The sequence below is a fragment of the Pogoniulus pusillus genome, chromosome 8, assembly GCF_015220805.1.
Source record: "Pogoniulus pusillus isolate bPogPus1 chromosome 8, bPogPus1.pri, whole genome shotgun sequence".
Classification (NCBI taxonomy): Eukaryota; Metazoa; Chordata; class Aves; order Piciformes; family Lybiidae; genus Pogoniulus; species Pogoniulus pusillus.
In genome coordinates this window covers 40,133,269-40,153,226 of record NC_087271.1, presented here as the reverse complement: position 1 = coordinate 40,153,226, position 19,958 = coordinate 40,133,269, and the positions used below count along the sequence as shown (strand labels likewise).

Sequence of the window (19,958 nt, the reverse complement as noted above, 5' to 3'; positions counted from 1 at the left end):
CTGTAGTGCTTGAGGAATCTTTGAAAGGTTTGAGCTTCGTTAGGAGTTCTGTTTAGCTGGTAAAAGCACAGGTTTTGCTGTGTCTGAAGCCAGGGTATTGCTTCTGGCTCTAGAAGAAGCTGTGGTGTAACTCAAGCAGCAGTGACTCCACAACTCAGATCGTTCTGCTGCAGGCAGGCCTGCCTGGCACAGAGACATGCTGGTCCCTCCACGTGCACCAGCCTGCTGCTCACAGCACAGGTTATGGTCAGGCTTTGCCTTAACACTGTCAACACAAAAAAGAGGAGTAGCTTTGGGTCACTCACAGGCTGGCAAAGAAGAAATAAAGGCCTGCCCTCAGATTCCAAAGGCAAACACCAAAGATTTCACAAATCCCTAGGCAGTTACTTACCAAAGAGTAGCCAATAATAGCAGGCACCTGTTTGAAAGCCACCAGAAGAATGTGTTTGCCCACTGTGCTCCCCTGCACACACAGAACACTGAATTGTACAGCTTGGCCCTTAGAGAGGCCAAGAGATGAATGGGTTAAAGTGCAGGATAGAGTGGAAAAAGGGCCTGGGAAAGGCTTATAAATATATCCATCCAGCTTCAGGAAATCCTTCAGCTCCTGAGCCTCTGAAAGTGGAAGGCTCCAGCTGGGGACAGGCTGTTTTGCACATGTGCTGTATCATCTGATTTTTAATCTAAAACACCATTAGTGGCCACTGTCTGAGATGGAGAGCATCAGGAGGGCCTTTGGCCTGACCCAAAGTGCCTGTTGCAAGTTTTCATCACAAGGAGAAGAGGAACTTTAGCCTTTTAGATCTGTGGAATTTATGATTGATATCAGGACCTGGATATGGTTTTTGCTGGGTGAATTTATAGACTTGTTCCAGCAGTTCACAGGAGTAAGCTGACTTTTGCCCTGGCATAACACTGAAAAACAACCCTGTTCTCTAAGAAACAAGATCTTCTGTCTCCTGGGAGGGAAAATCCCACTGTTGCTCTGTGTGTGCAATATGTGCTATGCCAGACGTCTGTTTTAAGCCCAGTGGTGGTGCTGGGATGTCTGTAGCAGAGCTGGAGCCTGTAAGGTGCACGTGGCCCTTGTGTTGTGCGTAACAGGGTGCTTCTTTTGGTTTTGTTTCCTGACTAGGGAAGAAGACAAGAACATTTTTGATTACTGCAGAGAAAACAACATTGACTACGTAACCAAAGCCATTCGATCCAGAAAAGTGGATGTGAATGTCACAGATGAGGAGGTATGGAGAAGAAGATTAAAAGACCACCAATCTTGCCACTCTGTTTCAGAGTTCCCTGGTTAGGACTGGAGCACAACTAGAAGTGGGTAGATTCAGATTGGATGTTAGGAAGAAGTTCTTCAGCATGAGGGTGGTGAGACACTGGAACAGGCTGCCCAGGGAGATGGTAGAAGCTCCATCCCTGGAGGTTTTTAAGGCCAGGCTGGATGAGGCTCTGAGCAACCTGATCTAGTGCGAGGTGTCCCTGCCCATGGCAGGGGGGTTGGAACTAGATGATCCTCAAGATCGCTTCCAGCCCTGATAATTCTGTGGTTCTAAGGTGTTCCAACAACTGGACAAAGGCTTGGTCATTGAGACAGAGGTAATCTACTTGAAAATAACTTTCCCCTGGATTTCTGGATGTACTGACTGTGATGCTGTAGCATATCAGAAACTTCCCTTCTGTGTTACTTTCAGCAACGCCAGCAACCAGTTGTGGAATAAGATCTTCTGAATGCCTTCCTTTCCCCACCAGTGCACCAATCATGATCAAATAGAAGTAGGAAGTGAGGGAAATGCTTCTTTTTTTTTTTAATTTCTGACATGCTATCAGCTTTTCCTAACTCCCAGGAAGAGGGCAGATGACTGGCACTGGTTTTCCAGCTTCATAAAAATCCCACCACAGCCAGCAGTTCTTGCACATCCAAAGCAGGGCAGTGAAGCTGGCAAAGGGTCTAGAGCACAAGTCTGGTGAGGAGCAGCTGAGCGAGCTAGGATTGTTTAGCCTGAAGAAAAGCAAGCTGAGGGGGCACCTCCTCACTCCCTACAACTCTCTGAAAAGAGGTTGTAGTGAGGTAGGGTCTGTCTTCTCCAAAGTAGCAAGCAATAGGACAAGGGGACATGACCTCAAGTTGTTCCAGGGGAGAATTAGACTGGACCTTAGGAAAACGTCTCCCCTAAAAGGGTTGTCAGGCCCTGGAGCAGTCTGCCCAGGGCAGTAGTGGAGCCTCTGTCCCTGGAGAGATTTGAAAGCTACGTAGATGTGGTGCTGAGGGACATGGTTTAGTGGTGACCTGGCAGTACTGGCTTAACAGCTGGACTTGATGGTCTGAAAGGCCTCTTGCAAACTAAACAATTCTGTATTTCTCTGGAAAGCAGTGACATGCTCCAGTCTTTCTCTGCTCATCAAACTTCAAACACCATTCCCCCACAGGAAGACAGTACAGACATTGCCAGAAACCTCTCAAGAAAAAAGGATTGTGAGTTGGCTTGATGCTGCCCTTGGTAAAAATAAACACTTGTAGGCAGCTTCCTGTTCATCCTTCAGGAAAGGCAGCAGTGCCAGCTTTGCTGCCCTGGCTTCAGTGCTTGCGTGCTGCCACCTAGCCCTGCTCGTGGTCCAGCATCCCTACAGCTCCTCCTGCCCACTGCTCTTCCAGCACATTGTGTTGGGCTGAACAGATGAAGTGCTTACACATTCATAGACTGAGACGCCACAAATTCAGTTGGGTTCTCCTGTAGCTCTAAGCAGATTTCTGCCCTCTGAGCCATGACAGCCCCGGCTGGGGCTCTGAATGCTGATGGCAGGGCCTTTTATTATTAATCAGGACTTCATGTGATTAATTTCCAGAGGAGAGAAGGGGAGGATGTTCACTATCAGGGCTGGAATTTCACATCATAAATTCAGTGAGCTGAAACTGTCATGTGCCACACGGTGGCCGCAGCAGCGCCAGTGGCGAGCTGCATCTCCTGCCGGTCACAGGCTGCAGAGGTAAATGTCGTGGGGCAGTCCCACAGAACATGGCTGAGTCCTCTCCTTGACAAAGACTCCTTTTTGTGAGCACACCCTTGCAGTAAGTGTCTAATAATAATATCACATTAGCAGTATGTCCTTTCTACTGGCATCATGCTCTTTGTTATTTAGCGGGTTCGGAAGCTTGTACGTTCCTTTGTGGCCAAGCAACAAATGTGCTTGTTTTCAGCCAAAGGAGCATGTTTAGAGGCAGATCTGAATGCTGCCAGGTGACATCCTCTCTGGGAATTATCCACAGGTCTCTCCTGCTTCTGAGCTAGTAGGTGTTACCCCATCGGTGTTGCAGAGTGTGGAACTAAACCCCTGCCTACTTCTGAAGGGCTCATGGGAAGATTCCCACTGGTGTGAAAGTCCCCCATAGACAAAGTGTCCACAGCTGCTGTGATTTTTGGCTTACCCAGCAAGTGCTCAGTCAAGGAAATAAGAACTTTTTTTAAGGTAAATGCTGAAGAAGAGCGTGGATGAGGCACTTAGTGCCATGGTCTAGTTGATTGGATAGGGCTGGGTGCTAGGTTGGACTGGATGAGCTTGGAGGTCTCTTCCAACCTGTTTGATTCTGTGATTCCTTAGCATTGTCTGTAGCTGGCCAGTCTGGTCTGAAACAAACCAAAATAGCCTACCAAACCCCAAAATCTGAAATAATGACTTATTTAATGATACTTTAAGCAGCTGAAACCATTGGCAGTGTTGTTTGGTATCCAAACCTGTTCTTCACACTCCTGGAAGGTAGCTTATTTTCCAACATCGTGCAGGTTGATTGAAGTTTAAGAACCCATTTTAGACTAGACATAACCCAGAGCGAGCTTTTGGTGGAGGGAAGTGTATGCAAGCATAATCTTGTCATTTTTATTAACTATTTTAGTGTTACTGCATAAACACATCCTACCACATCCAAAAGATGCCTCTCCTCATCCTCTGAACATAACTCAGGGTGTCAGGCCTTTGATTTAAATGCATGTAAATGTAAAATGGTAGGAAGGCTAAGTACAAAGAGTTAACTTGCTGTGAAGCAACATCTACCAAAGCAGCAAACAGTCTTATGCTGAACTGCAAAGATGCTTGGCTTGGCCTTTCTGTGCACAACAAAGTTTTGACTGAGGTTGGAGGTGTTGAAGTTGTATTGCTATGGGATGTGTTAGTGCTGTCTCTAATTGTATCCTCTCGTTTTGTGCAAGCCTGAAATAAGTGAACAAAAAGAGGCAATAAATTCATAGATAGTGGTTTGGGTTGGAAGGGACCTTAAAGATCACCTAGTTCCAACTCCCATGCCATGGGCAGAGACACCTTCCACTAGACCAGCTTGCTCAAGGCCTCATCCAACCCAGCCTTGAACACGTCCAGGGATAGGGAGGCATTCACAGCTTCCCTGGGCAAGCTGTTCCAGTGTCTCACCACCTTCACTGTAAGGAATTTCTTCCTAATCTCCTGTCTTAAATCTGCCTTCCTCAAGCTTCAGTCCATTCCTTCTCATCCTATCACAACAAGCCCTTGTAAAAAGTCCCTTCCCATCTTTCTTGTAGGCCCTTTTCAGTTAGTAGAATGCCACATGGGAGACATGGGGACTATTTACAAGGTCTTGTAATGACAGGACAAGGAGTAATGGGTTTAAACTGGAAGAGGAGAGATTTAGACTAGATATTCGGAAGAAGTTCTTCGCAATGAGGGTGGTGAAACACTGAGACAGATTGCCCAGGGAGGTTGGGGATGCTCCCTCCCTGGAGGTGTTCAAGGCCAGGTTAGATGGGGCCATGAGTGACCTGTTCTAGTGGGAGATGTTCCTGCCTATGGCAGGGGGTTGGAACTGGATGATCCTTGAGGTCACTTTCAACCTAAACCATTCTATTCTGTGATTCTGTTCTATGACATGGCCTTGAACACCTTCAGGAAGAACAAAACCATAAGTGAGATCAAGCCAACTTACAGAAAGCAAAAACGTTTCAGAAAGGGCAGTGGAAGTCTCTGGGGATTGGACAGCTGCACTTGGCAACTCCCAAAACCTAAGCAGTAGAAATAAAGGTCTTCACGGAGAGCATTTGAGCCAACCTACCTGCTAACAGTTTGGACATGATAAACTTCAATTTGGAATTAAACAAAGAATCTAATGACAGCAGTCGTGTAGAAGCTTCCATTTACTGTGCCTAAATTGCCCAGAGTTCAAGAGAGGAGCTTGCATTCACTTAGAAGCAGGAGCAGAGTCTAAACCCACCTGCTTCTCCTAGGTCCATCAGCAGGACTAATGAAATTGGAACTGAACTGTGGCCGTGAAGTGGCTGCAGGCAGCCACATCCTGCTGGTGCGGATTTGTTGCTGCCTTTTGGAGAACTCCGTTTCTTCAGCTTTTAACAAACCAGGCACTGCACAACAGCATCCCTGAGTTGCTTCTGCAATTGGTGCCAAGGGCTGTGGAGGTTGTAAACAGAGAAATTGTTTTGGATTGCTGGAGGAGCCCCAGTAAACAAAACGTGTTACCTGTGTGCAGTATTTAAGCCCTTGCCAAAACTTTAATGAAAGGCATCTCAAACGATGCTCACTCGGTCCCCAGTCCTCATGTGTTTGAGACAGCATGTGCCAAATTACTGCCAGCTTGCCAAGCAAAGGACAGGGTGGGGGGAAAATGGGTCTGAAGAAGGATCACATGCTTCTGGATTTACAGGCTTACTCCCCTTGGACAGCACTTGCCCAAGTGTTTCACAGCTCTGAAAGTGATTGACTTCCAAATCACAGCTGAAGTTTACCTGTATAATTACCACAATGGCTCTTCCATTCACTGTTTTTACTGTCACAGGGGGATGCAGCCTTTAAATATCTCCTCTTAATTACCAGTTATAAAATGCTTGCCACAAGCTAGAGTGGCTGTCATTGCTGTACAGCCATTACAGCTGCAAGCGGCGTGCCTAGAAGGGTGGCTAATATTGTAGGCACATCCATTCAGTTTGGCTTTGTTCTGCTCTTTCTCTGCACTGGCTAATTGATGTGAAAATCATTCCCATCCGTTTGTCTGCTGAGACTCGGTGTATCTGAGACAAATCCCTGTCCTGTGCTTTGTTTGTGAACACCCTGTGACTTGGAGCTGAGCAAAATTGATGTGCTGTTGGCTTGAGAAACTGCTGCAGGAGCTGGCCAAGCTGGCAGCGGTTAGCCAGGCAAAGCATAGAAGATTTAAGAGGCAGGGTTAGTGCACTGGGGCTATTTTTGTGCTCTGCTTTTTTAATGCTAGATGCTTCAAAGGCAGGGCAAAATGCAGCCTCTTAAGTAACTTCTGTGACAGCTGTTGAGTTTGAATGGCATGGAGGGAGTAGGAGTACCTTGGTGTTTGACTGCTTTCAGTCAAGACCTCACCACTGCAATGCTTTGCTCTACCAAATTATTCACATTGCTTTGAATCTCTCACTGCTTAATGGCATAGTTGTATGGGAAGTGTTTTGGGAAAGCTCAATCTGTGGCTCCTAAGATTTCTGCCACATTATTTAAGCACTCCAATACATGTTATATGCTGACACAAAGCAGCAGCTGTGCACACCAGAGAATTTTTCAGCAGGCATAGATGGTGCACAGAAAGAGTTGGATTATGCATTCAGTTTAAGTTTGTCTCCTTGCTAAGATTTAAGGAAGATGTGGCAAACAAGTGGGCTTTGTAGCTGTATACCTGCCCAGGTACATTGGCTGGACCTTCTCAGAGTTTGAATTTGCCTGATGCTATGCAAACAGCAGTGTATAGTCCCTTGTTGTAAGTACAAGTTTCTTAGTAATTATTTTGTTGCACTGTCAGTAGGCTGAGTTTCTTCTGCAGGTGTTTTTACTTCCACGTGAAATGCTGTGCTCCTGCCCAGAAGGTCTCCCAAGTCCCTTACACTGTGTTTAGGGTGTAGCATGCTGCAAGGATGCAGCCCTTTTCTTGGGTGGAACGTGTCAGCCTTTTAATAGTGCACAATTACAATGCAGAGCCATTTAAGGCACTAATTGGAAAATATTGTATCCATTTAGAATCACAGAGAAAATATATAGGTAAGCAGAGTGTAATTACCCAAAGTGGAACTGGCCCTGGGCTTGAAATCCATACTCCTGCCAATAGCACGAGGAGATTTTTAATGACTGTAGGTGATCAGGCTTCAGTTCCTTCTCCTGTTCCAAAGGTAACACTTGCAGCAGAACCAGCTTCAAAGCATCATGGGCAGGGCCCAGCTGCACAGTGCTGTAGTGTCTCTGTGCTGACAGAACTGACAGCACTGTGCCTCCTAAACCTTTGGGCTTCCTTCATTGCTCTTAGCCAAATTCAACACCGATACAATGAGATTCTGTTGCTCCAGAGTCAATGACATATTCTAGCTGCTAACCTGTGGCATGGATTTTGATAGGAGTGATAGCAACACCTTTATTTTGTAGTGTAACTGCACTTGTGTGAGCACCATATTATTCCTCTACATGTAGGTCAAGAAAGAGAAGCCATCTGTTGAAGTATTTATTGCTACTTGTGCATATTTCAGGTGCTGCTTCTTTCTACTGAGCTCAACATGAGGAAGAGCTGCTTTACTGTAAGGGTCATGAACCAGGCTGCCCAGAGATTGTGGAGTCTCCTGCTCTGGAGACTTTCAAGGCCCATCCTGATGCATTCCTGTGTGACCTGAGCTAGGTTGTGTGGTCCTGCTCTGGCAGGGGGATGGACTCGATGACCTGTGGAGGTCCCTTCCAACCCCTAACATCCTGTGATTGTGTTGGTATTTGTCCACCTGAAATCCTAAGTGTTAAGAAATCAGCAATCCAGAAATGAGTTAAGGATTTTCCCATGTTTGTCACTTGGTTTAAATTCTTCTCTTTACCCCATTTAGGCTTTGATAATGGCATTGAGCACAGGAACATTAATCATTAAATGACCCACGGATGTCATCAGTGCTTTCATGGAAAGCCATTGTCAGAGAATTCATTCTGATCCAAGGTTAATTAGTGTAACATTAAAATTATGTGTTACAAAAATTAATTACTTGCTGGGTCAAAAAGTGTGTTAAAAAGCATAATGCCTTGAGCCTGAGATCACCCTTCCTACCTCAGAACCGGTTAGAATTGTGGTCAGGGTTGGAAGGGACCACAAGAACCCAACCCCAGAAATTTGGTTTAACTTTCCTGTACCACATCCCCCATCCTTGACAGGCAGAAGGAGCTGACCTTCCACTGCATCCCCTTCCTTGGTGGCAGAGACTCGCAGAGAGACTTTAGAATCACAGAATGGTAGGGTCTGAAAAGGATGTCTGGAAATCATCCAGGCCAATGTCCCTGCTAGAGCAGGGTTACCCAGAGCAGATTGATCAGGATTATGATGTTAGGTGGGTTTGAGATCTCTCCACAGAAAGAGACTCCAGGACCTCTCTGGGCAGCCTTCTTCAGTGCTCTGGCACCCTCACAGGAAAGCTTTTCCCCCATGTTCAGGTGAAACTTCCTCTGTTCCACTTTGTGCCTGTTGCACCTTGTCCCATTACTGAAAAGAGTCTGGCCCCAGTGTCTTGACACTGCCTTTTAGATCGAGATAAACATTGATCAGATCCCTTCTCAGTTTTCTCCAGGCTAAACGGCCTCAGCCTTTCCTCCTCAGAAGTGCTCCAGTCTCTGATCATCTTCATATCCCTATGCAGGACCCTCTGCAATAGTTCCTTGTCTGCCTTGACATGAGGAGCCCGGTGTGTGCAGAGACTTGTAGAAAGGGGGTGGGAAGAGAACCAGAGAGTTTTTGGACAGGCTGGAGGCATGGATGCAACAGCCCATGCTGCAGAGCTGAAAGGGGACTGTCATGGGTGCTGCCAGCCCAGACAGCCAATTGTAATCTTCTCTTGCAGCAGAGACAGGGCCTGCGGGTTGAGTGTTTTGGACCTGCTGGAAGAATGAGCTTTTGGGGTGACCTAGGCAGCATTGAAAATCTTAGCCCTTACTCTGTGATCCTTTGCTCCCATAAAAGCCAGAGGCATCAAAATCCCAGACCTGTACTAGAGAAGGAATCATGGCGTGGATCTTGCTTTGCTGCTTTTCTGCCTTGGATGTTTTGCTGGGTGCTGGTTTTGGTGCCAAACAAATGACACATTCAGCATTTCGGCGTTTCTAGCCTTGGTCTCCAAGTCCAGAGCAGCAGCAGTTGTATGTTACAAACTGATCCTGGGGTGGTTTTTCAAAGCCTGGGTTAGTGTTAATAGTGCTTAGTACTTCAGGCAGTGTTTCTGTGTGGGGATCTGTTCATTTTCTCCTGGATGTTGCAGGGCCGGGCTCTGCTCCACTGGGCGTGCGACAGAGGACACAAGGAGCTGGTTTCAGTGCTCTTACAGCACGATGCTGAAGTTAACAGCCAGGTAAGAAAGGAGTAAAACGTTGAATTTGATTGATATGTTGTTACCTAGCCCCCTCAACAAATGTTTGATGTGAAACTGAATCCTTCCAAAGCTCCACAGCAAGTTCTAAGGAGCACTTACCATAGAGAGGAACATCCAAAGGAAGGTAACAGGGAAACAGCAGAATGGGGCTGGCTGAAATACATCTTCATAAGGGCCCTTTTTCACTCCTTGCAGAAACTTCAACCTGCAGTGAAGCTTTTTGATTGACAGGACTAGAGGAAATGGTTTCAAGGTGCACCAGGGGAGGTTCAGGCTGGATGTTAGGAATTATTTCTTCACTGAGAGGGTTATCAAACCTTGGAATGGTCTGCCAGGGCAGTGGTGGAGTCACCATCTCTGGAGGGGTTTAAGCAGTGTGTGGACCTGGTGTCTGGGGACATGGTTTAGTACTGACCCTTCAGTGCTGGGTCAGTGGTTGGATTGGATGAGCTTTGAGTTCTTTTCTGGCTGGATGCGTTCTGTGATTCTGTGACTGTGGCTTCCAGTGTGACCATGGTGCTGATGGCAGGAGAGGCTTCTTGTGTATGAGTTGTTCAGTAGCTTCCCACATAAAGTCTGTTCTAACACCCCACTTACAGCAGGACTTTATGGACTAGTGCAAAGAGAACCTTGTCTTTGCTTAGCATAAAAGCATCCCATACTTGTCTGGGTTTGGCACGAGGGTCAGTGCTGCTTCAGCTTGCATTATGGTGAGCATCTTACACCTGCAGCAGGATCTCAGTGCAGGCTGAGGGCAAAGCCAAATGGCTGATGCCATTTTCAGCCTCACATACCCACTTCACCTCCTTTTCTGGCACAGTTTGACTCCGAGTCATTTCAATTGGAAAAGACCTTTAAGATCAAGTCCATTATCTAACTCTACAAAGTCTGGTGCTAAATCATAATCCTCAGCACTACATCTCTGTGTCTTTTAAACGTCTTCTGGGATGGCAATTCAACCACCTCCCTGGGGAGCCTGTCCGAGTGTTTAAGAACCCTTGCAGTGAAGAATTTTCTTCTAATATCCAACCTAAACATCCCCTGTCACAATTTGAGTCCATTTCCTCTTATCCTAACAATTGTTTTTTGGGAGAAGAGGCCAACACCCCCCTCACTGCAACTTCCTTTCAGGTAGTTGTAGTGAGCAAAAAAGGTCTTCCCTCAGCATCCTTTTTTTTCCAGACCAAACAATCCCAATTTCCTCAGCCACTCCTCACAAGACCTGTTCTCCAAACCCTTCATCAGAGTCCTTGTCCCTCTCTGGACCCTCCCCAGCACCTCAGGGTCTTTCTCATAGTGACTTAACTGGACATAAAGCAGTGTTTTTAGCCCCTGGAGAGGCCAAAGCTTAACTAGCAGCAGTTTTAGAGTACCTTAATAGACCAAGCTCTGAACTGCCTGGGCTCAGCAGCTGCTTTGCAAGGGGCTCTTTGCAGCCAGCCAGCCTGGGTCTGCCTGTGTTCACGAGTCAGTGCTCCTGGGTTTGTCAGCTTGCTGTAATTAAGGGCTGACCTGTGTGAGTGCCATCGCGTTGGGAACTAATAGTCCAATGTGTTTCTGTCACATGGTGATTGACTGCTCTTTACCACTGGGGCACTTCCTGGCTCTGCACTCCTCACCACTCTGCAGACACACACACCTCTGGGGAAAGTTTGCTACCTCCTGCTGCTGAGGCCTTAAGCAGCCTTGCGAGAGGTGCCTCAGGAGTCTGCGAGCCTCAGGGCTTGTCAGCACATCTGTAGTGTTCGCTGCCTCTTCACAGCTGCACTGCTATTTACACCTGGGCCACAGTGTTAGAAGAGTCTTTCCTGCCCGTGCCTGGGCAGAATTGCTGCTGGGATGGGTATTAGGAAGCACAGCAGCTGATGAGACACCTTCATGCTTACACCTCAGGGATTTCTGTTCTGACAGATTTTACAGGAGGTTTTCCTTACTCAGAAAAGGGGCAGGGGAGCCACTGCAAATGGGGGGCTTTGTGTGCCCCACTGCCAGCTAAACCAGCACTCAGCACTGCTCAGGCCACACCTTGAGTACTGTGTCTAGTTCTGGAGTCCTCAATTGCAGAGAGATGTTGAGGTGCTGGAAGGTGTCCAGAGAAGGGCAAGGAAGCTTTTGAGGGGCCTGGAGCAGAGCCATGTGAGGAGAGGCTGAGGGAGCTGGGGGTGTGCAGCCTGCAGCAGAGGAGGCTCAGGGCAGAGCTCATTGCTGCCTGCAGCTGCCTGAAGGGAGGCTGTAGCCAGGTGGGGTTGGGCTCTGCTGCCAGGCAAGCAGCAACAGAACAAGGGGACAGAGTCTCAAGTTGTGCTGGGGAAGGTCTAGGCTGGATGTTAGGAGGAAGTTGTTGTCAGAGAGAGTGATTGGCATTGGAATGGGCTGCCCAGGGAGGTGGTGGAGTTGAACACCTGGAGGTGTTGAAGCCAAACCTGGCTGGGGCACTTAGTGCCATGGTCTGGTTGGTTGGGCAGGGCTGGGTGCTAGGTTGTGCTGGATGAGCTTGGAGCTCTCTTCCAACCTGGCTGATTCTATGATTCTGTGATTTCAGTCAGGGCCTAGTGATGTTCAAGGTGCACATGGGAACAGCTTTGTCTTGAAATCAGGGAGAAGTGAGGTCAGACACCTGCCCATCCCATGGCCCTGGCAGCCCAGGAGTGCTTCACCTGGAACTCTGCTCTGCTGCAGCACTCTGAAAAATCACTTCTCTGTGATGCTTTGCAGGTGAAGTCTGTCTCTTAGAAGAGAAGACTGAAGGGAGACTCATTTTTTTTCCCCCATGACATTAATTTTCTGTTAATTTTTTCTTCCCTCTTTTTATTTTTGGTGCATTGCACATTTTCTAACCAGATTATTTTTGGCCAGTAACAAAAGGTTAATAATAGCCATAAAAAAAAAATCAATCTCTGAATATTTTTTTTCCTCCCCACCAAGGTAATAAAGGAGAATTTCTTATAAAGGTCTCTGTTCACGTGGAGGTGTGTTCCCAGGGAAAGCAGACACGTTTGTGTTCTCAGGCAGATATAAATTGCAGAAGCATTTCAAGGCTTTGTGACCTAATGTTTATTTCTTTTTTTTGTTTTTTGATCTTTGCCCTGTAAGAATTCACAGCCAGGAGCAGCAGGAATTTTAAGTGAAGCCAGAAAAAGAATGGAGGAGTGGGGAGGGAAAACTCTGGCTTCCTAGGAGGCCACAAACACCCCAGCACCTGCTATTAGACACTCCCAAGCACACCCTCAGTTACTGCATGAGGTTCAACAAGAGCAAGTGCAGGGTCCTGCAGCTGGGTCAGGGCAATCCCAAGCATAAATGCAGGCTGGGCAGTGAGTGGCTGGAGAGCAGCCCTGGGGAGAGGGACTTGGGGATGCTGCTGGAGGAGAAGCTCAGCAGGAGCCAGCAGTGTGCACTTGCAGCCCAGAAAGCCAAGCAGAGCCTGGGCTGCAGCAGAAGTGTGGCCAGCAGGGCCAGGGAGGGGATTCTGCCCCTCTGCTTTGTTCTGTTAAGACCCCACCTGGAGTACTGCATCCAGCTCTGGAGCCCCCATGACAAGAGGGCTGTGGAGATGCTGGAAAGTGTCCAGAGCAGGGCCAGGAGGATGCTCAGAGGCTGCAGCAGCTCTGCTGTGAGCACAGACTGAAAGAGTTGGGGCTGTGCAGGCTGGAGCAGAGGAGGCTCCCAGGTGACCTTCTTGTGGCCTTCCAGGATCTGAAGTGCCCTACAAAAAGGCTGGGGAGGGACTTTTGAGGCTATCAGGGAGTGACAGGATTGGGGAGAATGGAGCAAAGCTGGAGGTGGGGAGAGTGAGGCTGGAGGTGAGGAGGAAGTTGTTGAGCAGGAGAGTGGTGAGAGGCTGGAATGGGTTGCCCAGGGAGGTGGTTGAGGCCCCATGGCTGGAGGTGTTTAAGGCCAGGCTGGCTGAGGCTGTGGGCAGGCTGCTCTAGGGTAGGGTGTCCCTGGGCATGGCAGGGGTTGGCACTGGCTGCTCCTTGTGCTCCCTTTCAACCCTGACTGGTTCTGTGATTCCAGGACCAAGTGGCTGTGCGGACTGCAGAGCAAGTTGGTGCCAGTGGTGTATCTTGTACCAATCCATGCAGTGCTGTCTGAATCTGTACCTGTTAACATCTGATTTGCAATTAGATGGGTTTATTCCTTTCTAAAAGACATCTAGAGTAGCAGACAGAGTCTGGTTGCCTCCTCAGCTTATCTTTTTTCCCTGCCCCCTGTCACACACCTCCAGCAGACAGCCCAGCTGCTTCCCTCCTCTCTATTTGCATGCTAACACACTTGTGAGTCAGAGGGCTTGTGGAGACAGGGAGGTGGAGGAGCTGTCCCCTTGTAATACCTGCACTCACGTCCTCATTGGGGGAAAAAAGACAGAATCTTTTCAAATGAAGACAATACAAACATAATAAATGGCCGGGAGGGCTCATCTCCCTCATGACTCAATCCTTCTCAAACAACATTATTATTGACTGGCCTATTGGTTGCCAAAAAGGAAAATCAATTGTACTGGAAGTAGTTGCTGGGCCACAGATCATGGTACTAGCCCAGCAGAGACAGGTTGATTTTTATCAACTATCCAAAGACTAATTCCCACCATTAGCTGAAAACGAAGCAGAAGTGATGGCTGTGTCGAAGACTGCCAAGATTGGTGGCCTGCTGCCTTTGTTTCCTTTGCATGGTTCTGTTTCTCTGCCTGCCTCTAAAAGGGTTGTGTCTGTGTAGGATAAAAAACCCAAGGAGGCATCAGAGCTGCTTGCCTGGCTGGCACTGCTTGTTTCTTTTCTGCCTTGCTCGTTTGGACTGCGCAGCAAGGTACGAACTGCTTCGTTCTTTAGTTGTACACCTTTAGGTGTCTGCAGCTACCTGAAGGGAGGCTGTAGCCAGGTGGGGTTGGGCTCTGCTGCCAGGCAACCAGCAACAGAACAAGGGGACACAGTCTCAAGCTGTGCCAGGGCAGGTCTAGGCTGGAGATGAGGAGGAAGTTCCTGGCAGAGAGAGTGATTGGCATTGGAATGGGCTGCCCAGGGAGGTGGTGGAGTTGAACACCTGGAGGTGTTGAAGGCAAGCCTGGCTGGGGCACTTAGTGCCATGGTCTGGTTGGTTGGGCAGGGCTGGGTGCTAGGTTGGGCTGGATGAGCTTGGAGCTCTCTTCCAAGCTGCCTTATTCTGTGATTCTCTGCACAAGCCTTGTGTTGGAGGTGTTGTGTAGATGCTTGAAAGTGAAGCTGGTCTCAGCAAACACAATCATAGAATCCTTTTGTTTGGAAAAGACCTTTAAGATGAAGTTCAACCAGACAGGAACCCCTTCCCTGCCTCCTGCACCATATATGTGTCATGCCCATTTTTTTCTGTATCAGTAGGGAGATGCTGAGGCATCTTAACTGTATCTGTGCTGCTTTCCCCCTCCCCAGTGAATATGTATGTGTGTCCATGCCCACCACCACCTTGAGTGGTGGTGAGTTGATGGGTGCAAGCACACTTGTAGGTATGATGCCAGCTGCCAGAGTACTTTGCTGTCATGATCATTCTCTAAACCTGGCTGAGATTAAAAGGGAAGATGTCTGAGCCTTGTGCCCTTGCAGTTAATGTCTCCACTATAAATTTCCCCTCATAAAGTCAGGAGGGACCTTGTCCTGGATCTGATGGTTGCTGCAGAGAGTTTGGTTATGCTCACTGCAAGCAAAGGGCATTACAGACACCACTGTGCCATTGCTGTGGTAGGAAGGGTCAGTGCCACACAGACAAGACACTAAACAGAGATGAAAAGCAAAGCAGTGAGAACAGAATTATTAACCACAATAGTGTCCTCCTTCCCAGCCCCTGTCTCAATATTTCTGGAGTCAGCTTTGCCAAGCAGATCTCAGAAGACTGCAGGCTCATACCCCTTCAGTCTTGACATTGTTGCCAATGGGTGTGAAAGCCATTAGCCAAGAGAAAGGAGAGATCTGCTTAGTGACAGAGGGTAGCTCTCTACATTAAAGCATTGACATGGTGCCAGTCACACAGTTATTAGAAGTGGCACAGCTCCATGTCTCTCCTGCGGGTCTCTCTGTGGAATGTAGATTGGCAGCAGGTTGAATGTTAAATGGTCACCACTCAGCAGATGCTGATTTTACCTACTGGGAGAAAGACCATTTCAGCAGAGACATTTGGAAAATACTTGCAGCTGTAAGTGTGTGCTGGGGGATGCAGAGGCTTATCCCCCATTTGCTGCTCTTCTTCTTGCCACACTTTGAGTGCTGTGTCCAGTTCTGGGCTCCTCAATTCAAGAGAGATGCTGAGATACTGCAATGTGTCCAGAGAAGGGCAGCAAGGCTGGGGAGGGGCCTGGAGCACAGCCCTGGGAGGAGAGGCTGAGGGAGCTGGGGGTATGCAGCCTGCAGAAGAGGAGGCTCAGGGCAGAGCTCATTGCTGGCTACAGCTACCTGAAGGGAGGTTCTAGCCAGGTGGGATTGGTCTCATCTGCCAGGCAAGCAGCGAGAGAAGAAGGGGACAGTGTCTCAAGTTGTGCCAGGGGAGGTCTAGGCTGGATGTTAGGAGGAAGATGTTGTCAGAGAGAGTGATTGGCACTGCAATGGGCTGCCCAGGGAGGTGGTGGAGTTGAACACCTGGAGGTGTTGAAGCCAAGCCTGGCTGGGGCACTTAGTGCCATGGTCTGGTTGATTGGCCAGGGCTGGGTGCTAGGTTGGATTGAATGATCTTGGAGGTCTCTTCCACCCTGGTTGATGCTATGATTCAGTGTCTGTCTGCCTAGGGAAACAAAAGCCAGCGTCACCTTCCTTCTGCCTTTTGGAGGGACTGTGCAGTTGCTCCCTTTTGCAACAAAACGAGTGAATCCTGTCCTGGAGTAAGCTTCTAGTTCACCTAGCAGGCTAGTTGGCTGTCCCAGCTTAAACATCCCATGTCAGAATGGGTCCTCTGTCCTCTTGTGGTGAGGCACAGTTTGTCTGGAATCAGCCAGTCCTGAGAAGGTTTTCTTACAGAGAGAAGTTCTGAGCTTATGTGATGGTGGAGTTGTACTGAAATGGTCTGCCATATTTTCCCTCAAGTTAGGAGTTGGCTGCCTGCAAGCTGGGTACCAGCAGTGGGAGAATTGGTAAACTTCCATCCTCTAAATCCGTTTCTGCTGTTCCAGCCAATTAAACATTACAATGAGCATGACAAATAAGTGCTCATTTATGGGTCAATAACTCCCTAGTATGTCTCTGACATGGCTGGCGGAGACAATCCATTTTAGTGTGGTCCTGAGCAACCCAACATCTTCCAAGGATGTAATTGCTTTCCTAGGGAAAGAGAAGTAATAAGGATAATGTAGCTATTGGGCCTTGACTCACTAGTTCAGAAACTCCCCCTTGCCAGTCAAGTTTCTTTGGTATTCAGCCTGGTGTAGGCTGGTTCCAAAGGCACTAGTGTGATGTCAGGGAGTATCCTGATGGAGATAGGCATTTCCTCCGGCGTTAGAAGTGACCCCTCTCCAGATGCTTGGCTTTGCCCACCAGCCAGTTAACTGTCTGGATGAAGAGCCCTGGGTGCAAGCTTTATGGCAATGGACAGGATTTCCTTGTCCCCCTCTTCCTTTCCCCCTCCCTTATTATATATCTATTTTCTCAGCACTATTAGATTATTAAATGCTTAATGACTCTTCCATTCCTGGTAACTAGACTTTTGATGAGCTGCAGTAATAAAACTTTGTAACAGCAAAGCCTGTGCCTGCTTCCTTTATAGGAAGGGCACATTTGGGGAACTGAAGTAATGGGGGATAAAGCTCAATTAATGAATAGAAATAAAAAGAAGTAATTGAAGTAATCAAACTTGGAGAAATTAGTATTGGCAGGTTCTGAATGATGCTCTTGGATGAACAATCTTTCAGAATCCTTCCTTGTATGCTGCTGCTGTCTCTTTATTTATTATTAAAATAACATGATCCATGAGGCGCTTGGGGTGAGTCCCAGCCCAGCTAATTCTAATTAATCCAGTCAGGGAGAGCAGCAGGGTAAGTGGAGCAGTCTATCGGATTGAAATTCATAACTTAATTGAGGTCAAAGTCCCGGGTTGGGAGAACAAAAGTCTTTCTCTGGGACCAGGCAGATCAATAGCAATAAATATCTGGCTTGGATACAAGGAGCTTATAGTGACGGATTATCTGACACTGGCCAGAGGTCCTGCTCTTGTTCAGGGCAGAGTCCTGTGGCATCCACGCTCTAGGGTGACTTTTGTCAGTGTTCCCTCCAAAACCTCCCAAGAACCCTTCAGGGGCTCGTGAGCACCACAGAAGGAGGATGCCCATAAAGAAGTCCACGTAAGTCATGCCGAAATTTGGGTTAGGTTTCCCAAGGTACAGGTCTCTCACTGGTAGCACAAGGGCATGTGTCACATTAGTGCTGATGGAGGTTGGAAGAAATTGCTCAGGCTTACAGGAACTTGGAGCTAAATCACAGCTTGTCCAGAGAAGGACCTTTAGGATCAGGGGAAGCTGAGCAGCGGATTGATGGGCTTCGTGCCAGGTCTGTATTTATAGTGTGTTTACATAAGAGGAGAGGAGAAGGTTGGAAGAGGAAAGTGTAAATAGTCATTAAGGTAGATTTGTGGTGTAAGAGAAAGCAGCAGAAGCAACTGTGGTCTCACTCATTCTTCGGCAAAGCAGTCAGCACCTCTGCTCCCACCTCCAAGACATTCTCTTTTGTAAGGCTGTGTGTGGCAGCAGTGGGTGGTTTCCCGGGACCGTCCCCAAGCACAGCATGACCTGGAGTGGTGACTGCAGCACTGAGCTCTCAGTGCCTAAGGCCGAGAAGAGGGCTGGGACCTGCGGCGTTGCACTGTACCCATGCTGTGGACTACGAGACTTGCCAAGGCCAGCAGCCAGAGAAGCTCCTCTGAACTTTGGAGTAAGTAGGTACTGCAGAGAAGCTCCTCTGAACTTTGGAGTAAGTAGGTACTGCAGAGAAGCTCCTCTGAACTTTGGAGTAAGTAGGTACTGCAGAGAAGCTCCTCTGAACTTTGGAGTAAGTAGGTACTGCAGAGAAGCTCCTCTGAACTTTGGAGTAAGTAGGTACTGCAGAGAAGCTCCTCTGAACTTTGGAGTAAGTGGGTACTGCAGAGAAGCTCCTCTGAACTTTGGAGTGAGTAGGTACTGCAGAGAAGCTCCTCTGAACTTTGGAGTAAGTAGGTACTGCAGCTGGAGTGCAATATTTAAATGCAGTCTTCACCCAGGCTGTTATTAATGCGATGTTTATGCAGATATGACTGCTCTGCTATATCCTCTTTGCAGAGGGCAAATACTGCTGTGGTCAGCATTTGATACACCCCTGATGGATGTTGTTCTGCCAATGTACTTCAACACTGCTTGGAAGAGAGATGGAAACCGCAGCTTGGACGCAGCCAGTGACTTAGTTTGACATACCTGCTCCTCCTATTAACACTGCATAAGCCTAAAGCAGCTGTTAGCATCCAAAAATGCTTCAGCTCCACTGCTCAGGTTTAGAGGTTTAGCTCAAACCTGAGCAGGTTTTAAGGCAGTGAGCAACTGTTGATATTTCTGTGTGTAGAAATGGTTACTGTACCCCCACAGGCTTCTGAAGCTCTCTGGAAAACACCTCTTGTTTTCCACTGCCGGGCATTGCCACTGTGTGGACACTGTGTAAGGAGCAAGTGTACAAGTGCAGTTCCTGTATGCTATTTCTCATTGCACTGTATACTGCTTCCCTCATTCACAGCACAACCTCAGCCTCCTCCTTTCAAGCTGGTGGCTTCACTCTGTGAGTTGCTGTTGTGTTGTCTGTGTGTTCCTGCTTCATCCCTGCCCAGAAGGAGCAAAGCTGGAAGTGGGGAAATTCAGACTGGACGTGAGGAGGAAATTGTTCAGCATGAGAGTGGTGAGAGCCTGGAGTGAGTTGTCCAGGGAGGTGGTTGAGGTCCCATGGCTGGAGGTGTTTAAGGCCAGGCTGGCTGAGGCTGTGTGCAGCCTGCTCTAGGGTAGGATGTCCCTGTCCATGGCAGGGGGCTTGGAACTGGCTGCTCCTTATGGCCCCTTCCAACCCTGACTGATTCTGTGATTCTAATTGCCCAGTTTTGCTACAGAATTCTAGCGTGACCTCAAGCAGGTCACTTGATGTCTTTCTGCCTTGCTTTCCCATTTGGGAAATGGTGAGACCAAAAAGAATCAGTTTTTTATCTCATGGGTATAACAAGGTTACCAAAATATGGTAGTTCTAAGATCCTTGGGAAGCCGAGCGAATGAAATTAAACAGATCCTGCAGTCCAGATAAAATGAGATGAAACAAGCATGAAACTATTAGTGAAAGAAAGGTTTCTTTATCTTCTACAAATAAAAATGCAAAGGGATTAAGTGGGTCTTTTCTAGCTGTTAGCAGTAAGGGCTCTAGCCAGCTGGCTTCTCTTACCCTTGAAGAATTAATTTGTGGGGTACAGTCTTGAATTTAGTGTGCTTACAATGAGTGCCCCTGGAAGCGCTGTCACCTCCTCTGATGCACGGTGCTGCTGCTGCCGTGGCACTGCAATTACTTGCCCTGCAGAGAAAAAAGTGGCTGCTCTAAAGGAGATGCTTGGACACAGGGGTTTGCA

The 19,958-nt window shown here is 48.0% G+C and overlaps 1 protein-coding gene across 10 annotated transcripts in view; it reads left to right on the top strand.

The window, feature by feature from the left end:
* Positions 1 to 19,958, top strand: part of ACBD6 (acyl-CoA binding domain containing 6) — a 97,633-nt gene that overhangs the window by 42,910 nt on the left and 34,765 nt on the right. For 8 of the 10 annotated variants that reach the window (XM_064148175.1, XM_064148176.1, XM_064148181.1 and 5 more), the window contains exons 5-6: positions 1,136 to 1,241; positions 9,273 to 9,362. In XM_064148175.1, the coding sequence (XP_064004245.1) occupies positions 1,136 to 1,241; positions 9,273 to 9,362 (196 nt within the window). Of the gene's footprint in view, positions 1 to 1,135; positions 1,242 to 9,272; positions 9,363 to 11,925; positions 12,334 to 19,958 lie in introns of those variants that run through there. The other 2 variants (XM_064148178.1, XM_064148180.1) reach the window with 2 other exon arrangements.